This window comes from Bidens hawaiensis, unplaced genomic scaffold, assembly GCF_021521415.1.
Source record: "Bidens hawaiensis isolate Kalapana, Puna unplaced genomic scaffold, B.hawaiensis_p1.1 tig00018836_1, whole genome shotgun sequence".
Taxonomy (NCBI): domain Eukaryota; kingdom Viridiplantae; phylum Streptophyta; class Magnoliopsida; order Asterales; family Asteraceae; genus Bidens; species Bidens hawaiensis.
Window position 1 is genome coordinate 147362 of NW_027492860.1, and position 9193 is coordinate 156554.

At 33.0% G+C, this 9193-nt stretch overlaps 1 protein-coding gene across 1 annotated transcript; it reads right to left on the reverse strand.

Moving 5' to 3' along the window:
- Positions 1-4373: 4373 nt before the first annotated feature.
- On the reverse strand, positions 4374-7920 carry LOC143557118 (uncharacterized). The gene is made up of 6 exons (XM_077046268.1): positions 7748-7920; positions 6762-6861; positions 5532-5646; positions 5364-5446; positions 5028-5089; positions 4374-4489 (listed from the first exon to the last, which is right to left on the reverse strand). Exons 1-6 carry the CDS (start codon positions 7912-7914, stop codon positions 4375-4377), a joined length of 642 nt encoding a protein of 213 aa, XP_076902383.1. The 5' UTR covers positions 7915-7920; the 3' UTR covers position 4374.
- Between the last annotated feature and the right edge of the window lie 1273 nt (positions 7921-9193).

Below are 9193 nucleotides of genomic sequence, written 5' to 3' on the forward strand. Positions count from 1 at the left end.
TAGCCTACGATTTAACATCAAATATGTTGAGACCTTATAGTTAGTTGGACGCATGTCTAGAAGAACAGAACACTATGCAAAGCAAGGCCATTTTAGGGTCAGCTCAACGAATGTGGAGGCCTAAATCGAAACAAGATTCTGGGGCCTTTTCATGACAATTGTTAAGAAAAAAAATTTGCTTATTAAAAGTTTTGAATTCATAACCTATATTTTAGTAACAACCAAGACTACCACAACACCAATACATTACTTTGACTTTACTTTACCCATTATAATATATCTATATATAATGTTCTTTTAAACTTGAGGGTCTTAATTAATTTGGGGCCTAAAGCCCTAACTTGTTTTCGCTGTCCCACGAGCCAACCCTGAGCCCCTTATATATTTTTACAACAAATATGGCTGACTATAGATAACATATATATATAAGCAATATATAAACAATAAATGAGTATATTAGTTAGTTTAGTGGCTGTATGTAAATGTTTATGTCTTTATGCACCGACGAGTATAAGAGTCTTGGGTAGTGGTAAAATATGGGTTGATAAAAAATGAGTTAGGAAAAAAATGATGATAAAAAATATTAAAGGTTACAGCTCTTCATTTGTGGAATTAACTAATTCTTACGGCTTCAACAGAACACTTAAGGTTCAACAGACTTATTCAAATTAGATGTAAAACATAAATCTTCGATAGTCAAATTACGACAATAAACTAAGAATAACTAGATCTCCGTTCGGAGTTTTCTATCCAGGATTCTGTTATTTACTGGAATAATTTGACTCGATTAATATATAGGAATATAGGATGAATCTCCGAGATGGGTAGAAATAGAAAGCGATTTTCAATGTTTTGCTTACATACAACTGCAAAGTAAGAAACATTATAATTGGATTAAGTGGACAATTTATTAGTCATTCATTGAATGATAAATCATACAAGTGATGGAGATACGCGATTTAAATAACGGAAAATCCAATATTTGAAAATTGTATCTAGAATGGCTAGAAAAGTTGAAACAAGGCCATGTATAATTTTATCATTATGAACAAATCCAAAATCCTTGTAGACAAAGTCAGTCATCAATTCCCAACCACGGGACGAATGAAATCCAATACATAAATCGGTTAATAAAATAAGAGAAAAGGCTTTTTTTGTGTCGCTTAAGTTATATAGGAATTTCTGAGCCCAAAAGTTAAAATAACAAGTTCTTTATTACCCAAAATAGAATAACCACTTAGAATAATGAAACAAATTATATTTGTCGAGAAGTGCAAACTCGTATAAATACGTCACTCGTTGTGTATCTTGATTAATTGGATTGTTTCTTTGTGAATTCCTATATGTAGGTTTTGTAGATGTGTCTCCAAGTATTCCTTGATCATTTCTTTTAAGAAGAGGAGTCCTCTAATTCTACGAATTTTTCTAAAATACTCTTTTCTTCAATATCATTCAAAAAAGTTTCGGATTGCCTAGGATTCCACCAATAAGTAACCCACGATTCCAAACTTTTTTGAAATAAGAGAAACCCATCAGGGAAAAAATACTATAGCTGCAAGATATAAAAAAGGAGTGAATGCTTTCTTTTTTGCCATTTTTTCATCTGCGAATTGTTAATGAACACATCTCATTCATCGAGTCTATATAATCTAATATTTTCTCACGCATCAGTTCTATTACAAGTTATCGAACCTATGAATCTATTCACTATTTTTGATTTGTGATTTCGTGGTTAGGCCTTGAATTTAGAAAAAAAAGACAGAAATAGACGAAAAATTCGAATAAATATATAATAAAGAATAAAAAGTATTGTTCCCTTTCGATGAATGCCCCGAAAATTCAATCTAAAATTCAATATTCAATAATGAATACAAATATTTTTAAGATTTTGATACGAAAGAACTCCTTTTCTATTATATAAAAATAGCTAAGATTTCTAAAAATTTAACTGCCTATGAGTAGTTAGGGATAGAATAATTGAGAGAATTTTCTGAAGAATCTCGTGAAATGAAAAAAGAATGGCAAAAAACGACAGAAAGAAATTGGCTAGTTATCATTATAAGAGAAGCTAATTTCCAACCACTTCTAGATAGCGGAATATAATTACCAAGCTAAGACGTCTAACGTACCCTAAAAAATAAATCTCCTGGTTAGACTCAAGAGCAAGTATGGGATTGAGTTTGAAAAATGCTTATTGGCTTTTTAACTTTTTCAAAAAGCCATTTTGAAAAATTAGGATTTAGGGCTTTTGGAAAACTGTTTTTTAACCCTTTTAAAAAGCTAAAATAAAAAAGATATTTGTAATTGTCAAACACATTTTAACTTATTGGCTTTTTAAAAACACCAATAAGTCAATAAACATTTAAATGCATGCCAATAAACTCAATAGGATTTGGGACTTTTAGAAAACTGCTTTTTAACTCTTTTAAAAAAACTAAAATAAAAAAGATATTTGTGATTGCCAAACACATTTTAACTTATTGGCTTATTTAAAACACCCATAAGTCAATAAGCATTTAAATGCTTGCCAATAAACTCAATATCACAAAATCCATGTAGACTAGAAACTAACAAATCTAGGGAAGATGGGGTAACTCAAGCAAAATATTATATAACTCGAAATCCCAAGCTGAGTAAACCAAACTAGCTAGAACCCGATCGATGTTCTTGCAACGATTAACTAAGCTGTAAGCCTACATCTCCCTTCATGCCTACAATAGTGTCATTCCTAATGTTTGACGAATTTATAGTCGGGATTCAATTGTAAGTGTTCTTAAATTCTTGGTTTGATTCATCTATCTTCTTTAATATTATTTTGTGCTATTTAACTGATGAGGTTTCCGATTTTTTATGCAGGTTAATTGTTATTGATAACATGTTGATTGATCATAGTGTCCGGAAAATATATGAATCAGGTATGTATTTGTTTTGAAACGAATTCAAATTTTTGGTTTACAGCAGAACCCATCGTAGTTAACATGTTTATATTCTCTGCTGCTTTTTTTTCTGATTTCTGCACTCGTAGTTAGCGGTTGATGACCTTTTTGATGAGATTATTGAAGCAAGGAAGAAACTTTCCGATTTCTGCGCTCGTAGTAGCGAGGGTTCAAGACCGAGGGTTCAAGTTTCACTTGATGGTTCGATCAACATGAGTTCGGGCAGGATTAATTAGTCGAATCATTTGAATGAAATCATTGTTTCCTTGAGCCATTTGATTGTTAGTCGAAACTACATCACTAAACTTGGACTTTAAGTAGAAGGGTTATTTTGTATATTGGGTTATGATTTGGGTTGTGTACACATCTTTTTTATAAAAATAGGCCTAAATGAATTGGGCAATTGGATTTAAATATTAAGAATACATATTTTTTTTCAAAGCAATGTATGTTTAAAAAGAAAATTAAAAAAAATATCAGGCCTACCGGGGTGATCGGGCCAGGAGCGGTTGCCCTCCCATCTCCCCTCAAAGCCGGTAGTGGCGGTAAGCAGTTACGTTTCGGGAACGGTATCCATACCGTGTTCAGGTTGAGTCTCAGAGCTATCAATCTATCATCGTTCATACAAAAGAAAAGCAATGGCAGAACCTGTTCACAATTTTAATCAGGTATGTAATCAAGTCCGATTAGTAATCTTTTATGTAATATGCTAGTATTTGGTTTCAGTTTAGGTTCTCAATCTCAATCATCTAGGTAATCTGCTAGAATACAGTTTCTATAAAGTATGAATAGTATGTTTGTACTCCAAAAATCACTAGTTGCACTCTACTGAATACGGTATGTATGATAAGACAAATCTTTTAAGCCCAACACCTTAAAACCCATTTTCTAATATTCCAATAGGCAATAGAGGTGCACAAACCGGACTTTTGGACTTTTTTTATAGAGCCGGAAACGGGTACGAACCAGTTTCGGGTTTAATCAACAAAGTCAAGAACCAGGTCAGATACAAACCGGTTCTGAATTTGGTCGGGTTTTTTACTGGTTTTGGCTGGATTGGATCCGGGTTTTCACTGGGTAGAGGTGGAAGCAGTTCCAGTGGGTTTGGTTCAGTTCTGGGTACGGTTTTTCTGAGAAATTGAAACCTGGTTCATACCCGCAGGTCGGGTACACCGGGTCTGGTTCTGAGTTGGGTCCAAAACCAGGTTTCATGCCCAAGTCTAACTCTAATAAACACATATTCAGAACCTCATCTAGCCCGAAAAAACAAAACATAAATCCAGGAAACAGAAATCTAGAAAAAAGATACTTTATTACTCTGCTACAAATAATGGAAGAAACTTAGGTGTAATTTGAAATAAGAAAAGCGAAAAAGTAAAAAGTAAAAAATAAAACTATAAAAGTAAAAAAAAGTTATTTAAGTTATCTACAAAAGGAATTAAAATTCCATTGGCACGGCCTGTTTGAGAAGTATAGAGTCGGCCAGGCAATCGTTGAGCTTAAAGGGCATAGGTGGCATGTTCTTCATCATTTCACACATATCATTTAAGCTTCTGCAATCATGTATAATCTATTAATTTAAATAAACTTTAAAAAAATAGTTTAAGGCCACCTTGTAGACAAGTTGGCCAAATGGGTCAGCAGGGATGTAAATGAGCCAAGCCACTTGTGAGTGTTAAAGCTCGAACCAAGCCGAGCTTAAACAAGCCTGAGCTTCACGTACCGAGCTCAGCTAAGCTCACAAGCCTACAAAAGACTATAATTTACATAAATATAGTAATTTTTGTTTATATTATAATAACAATAAGTATACATTACATATTAAAAACAATTATTAATATAATTTTGATAAAAACAACTATAAATATAAATGTTATGTTCAAATATATATTAAAATAATTTTGTGCATATAAATAAGCTTATTAATAAAATAGCAAATGAGTCAAGCTCGAGCTTAAAAACTTCATCACGAGCTGATCCAGAGCTCGGCTCATTTACACCCCCATTGTGTCAGATGCCATATTTTAATAAATAATTAAAAGTAAAGAATACAAGAAATTTGAAGTAACAAAAAAAGTGCTCAGGACTTACTCCTTCAAGCCTACCGCAATGTTATTTCTTATATTAGATAAAAGATTGATGTTTTCATGCACCTGCAACACCAGAGCAAATCACCATATTAGTTGTATAACACGACTCTAATCCATTCAATGAATGGGTTGTGTGGCAGGACAAAACAGTGTCAGTTAAAACGAGTCACGTTGAGTTGCCATAAACACTTTTTGAGGTTTCATGCTTCACAAATTTTTAAAATATGTTCAGCCTTGTTTGACATGTTAAAATCATTTTACCTGCTTCCTTTTAAGCTATTTTTATTCTACCGGTTTAACCCGTTTGAGATAATTTGATAACTCTGTATTTATTTACCTTTAAAGAAGAAAAATTAGCAGAAACTTGCTCCATGGCCCGGGCATTTTGCTCAAGAAGCTGCCCTAATTCACCACCAATATCTGCAGCAACCTTAACTTTTTAATATAAAAAAGAGTAATTTTAAAGACATAAACTTTCAAGTTAAAAAAAAAATGATGTATCAACCTTCGTAAGATATGCTATCATCACTGTCTGTAGAATTTGATGAAGGAGCATTCAGATGACCGGAATGATTTGTAGCATTAGACGATGGCTTCGCCTGTTGATCTGCAACTTTTTCCTGTTTGTAAAAATAAAAATTTGTGAGTAACTAGTACTGGTGGCAAAACAGACAGACTACCGGCCAATTTGGGTCGGGTCGACCCGCAAATGTCTGTAGTTTCTTTTCTTGAGTTTTATCAATGTTTTGTACATTATTGTTTATTAAAATAAAAACTGTAGTGTCATAACAAGCCTTGAATACAATTTTAAGTAAAACGAAAGTTCGTAAAAAACTAGTAGTGGTGGCAAAATAGGCATGTTACTGGTAAATTAGCAAAGCGTGGGGCCCCCGATATTCATAAAATACTTATAAATTAGTTCTGGATAATAATTTACACCGTGTTAATTCTAAAAACCAAACATAAGGTGAAAAATAAATAGACACGAGAAGCTCGATGTACAACCAATGAAGCTCACAACAGCACAAACTGTTTTATATATGTATCCTTAACGCCTAAGAATATAAATGTGTTTTGTATGAAATGCAGCTTTCAAAAAACTTAGAGGTGTTTTTTTCAAAACTTTTGTGTCTCGCCTGCCTGATCGGTGGGGTTTGCCACTCTCCTTGACTCCACAGACCATGTTGCCTCGGAGCACCTCACACTTTCTATAAATATTTTTTTATGTTAGTACTTGAATATAAACACTAATCTTAACAATAACTTACGTATCTATTAGATTGTATACAAAATACACATATTATATGAATGATAACTACATATATGCAAGTGAAACCAAAACACGTTTGTTAATGTGACTCAAGTTGAAAGTACCATTAAACAAGCTTGAGTTGAGCATGTATTTTAAAATGCATACAACCTACTAGACTGCTTATTGAACACATTAGATATTTAAATGTACAAAAAATGTCTGCGCGTCTACCAACCCAACCTGGCTTGACCTCGCTTAATGTTACTACCAACCCACCCACAAACTTTACTATGAACTAGGTTATAGAAGAAACAAACCATAACTTAAAACTTTTTATCACTAACATGAAACTAAAAACACAAAAATAAATATTCAGTGAGACATCTGTTTTATCATAAACATGACCTTTTATTTTGCGCTGATTATGTAATGTAAGAAATGAAAAAGAAAGCAGAATGCAGACAGCAGGGATAGAGATCATACATTCATCCATACACAACGTAGTGCCACGTCACGCACTGTTTTGTCTTGCAATTTTGGTGCAATTTTTGCAAAATGCATTACCTTATTATCTGCAGCATATCTGCACAAAAAAATATATATTAATCATCGAACAACAATAATATTAAGAAAAAAAAAACTAAAAAAGCATAATGTTAGTGAGTACAAGATGCAAGCATTTTAAACCATTCTAAACTAAAAAAGTTACTATTAAATGATAATTTACTACAAAATTTTGTGATAACATTAGCTATACATTACACTTATCAACCCTACTGTCCACTCAGCAATCACGTTTTTTTATCCCCACGATTCAAAGTTCACACACATTCACAGCGGGAGCTAAAACTTGAAGTCTCAGTAATCAATTTTAAGTTGTTCGAAAAACTTGATTCTAATCCTGATTAGTGATATCAAATTTTCTAATTGCAGAAATATATAATCAGTGTTAAAAAAAGTTGTGCCTAGGCGCCAGTTAACTGTGATTAGTTCAGTTTCACAAAATCAAACACATTAATCAGAAAAGTCATGAAAAATATATACAATGCGTGTGTATTTAAAAAACTACATACACAACTCTAATCCGATTAATACCTAGCCGGTACCCCACCCGCCAAGTGCATATCATCCAACTAATCAATGCAACTGCCATCAGGTCGTGGTCAGGAGGTTTTCCCATAAAAAGGTTTGAATCTCGAGAGCGTCAAACTTATAATGAAATTCTGTCTCGGGGATCGAACTTGGGTATTGGTGATTGGTAGGCCTAAGGTGGAGTCATTCAAAATAAAAACAAATGATAACATAAAAATCCCCAAATAAAAAACCCTAGTTAATAAACACTAACACACATATATATATACCAACAAAACAAAATCCATATAATCCCTATTGACTAATTCAACAACACCCCCACAAATTCTCTATAATAGTCATTAGGATTCATCAAAAAGTTTAAAAAATGAACATACTTGGTGAGCAGTTCTTCCAGCAGGGACTGCTCATCACGAGTCCAGACCTTTGCAACACTAATATTCTTGTGCTTTAAAGCACGCTCGGTGGGACCCACCGCTGAATCCTCCGGCACGGCGGTGGTGGTGGTTGTTGAACTGTTGTTATTTGCAGATGGGTTTGCCATCAATCAATCTAAGACTGGAAGGAAATTGAATAAAAGATGATAAAACTTATTGCTTTGTTTGGTTTTATTGGGAGCAAAGAGTGGTTTCGTTATCGGGTTTTTCTTTTCTGTTGTGAAAAAAAAAAAAAACAGAGTTTTTGTTAAAAGGAAAATTTCCAAAATAGTTATTTTAATCTATTGGATTTGATGGAAGACCTCAGTCTTCGACGAAACACGACTTCTAAAATCTAGCCATGTATCTACATGTTTTGTCATCGACGAAACACAAAGCTGTTTTGGTGTAAATTACTTAGTCTTTAAGGAGAGCACAACCATAGTTTTGTTTTCCATGAATCACATTGGTTGTTGAGAAATCCGTCCAAGAAAGTGATTGTCACACCTCGACCAAATGTTGCGGAACACGTCGAGATGTAACGATTGTCCATAAGCACATGACACTAATTAAAGTGACAGTATTTAATAAACTTATTTTATTTCACAACATCGAAAATGTCACATAACAATTATCCATAAAATAACCATAAACAAGATATCACAAAATATGGCAAATTTGATATTGTTCATTTTTACTAATATCCTAAGGTCTTTGATGTCGTTTTCTTCACAATCATAAATCAACCAAGATGCAAACCTGCAACATTTCATAAAATAAAGTTTGTCAACACAAAGGTTGGTGATCAATTCATAAGTTTAATCATATTAGTATATAATAAAGATAGCCACAAAACTTGCATACGAAACGATAAATAAAAGTGGTAATTTGGATAAATAGATATCGCTAAACACATTAGCGACACCTAGCTATAAGGGGATGCCAAATAGTCTAGGATTTTATAGTTATCGTTAATTGCATTACGTTAACGACACCTTGCTATAAGGGGATGCCAAATAGTCTAGGATTTTATAGTTCCACCAACCAAAAGCGATAAACAAATAGGCATATAAGCATAGAACACCAAATCGAGCAATTATTTAGGTAAAGCATACAACCACGTTTGTGGTTTAAGATTCAAATATAAAGCATTTTGTTGAATAAGTATGAAATGTCACCCCCAAAATAAAAGATGGAAAATGGGGTATGAAGTACTCACCTTCAAGTAGTAAACTTAAAAGATGATAATTTGGAGATTTGTCAGAACGACGAGTTTAACGCACAATGCCTAAAAAGAAAAAAAGTCTTGAATTTAGAAATGTTGTCTTGAAGGTCTTTAAACAAAATAAATGTTGAGAAATGTAAATAATTAAAGTTCAAGGTTTAAAATGTAACTATTTAAGAATT

Coding starts and splice junctions, on each gene's coding strand:
- LOC143557118 (XM_077046268.1), bottom strand. CDS start 7,914: ATGGCAAACCCATCTGCAAATAACAACAGTTCAACAACCACCACCACC. Junction 6,862..7,747: donor CTGGAAGAACTGCTCACCAA/GTATGTTCATTT, acceptor TTTTTTGTGCAG/ATATGCTGCAGATAATAAGG. Junction 5,647..6,761: donor TACGTTGTGTATGGATGAAT/GTATGATCTCTA, acceptor TTTTACAAACAG/GAAAAAGTTGCAGATCAACA.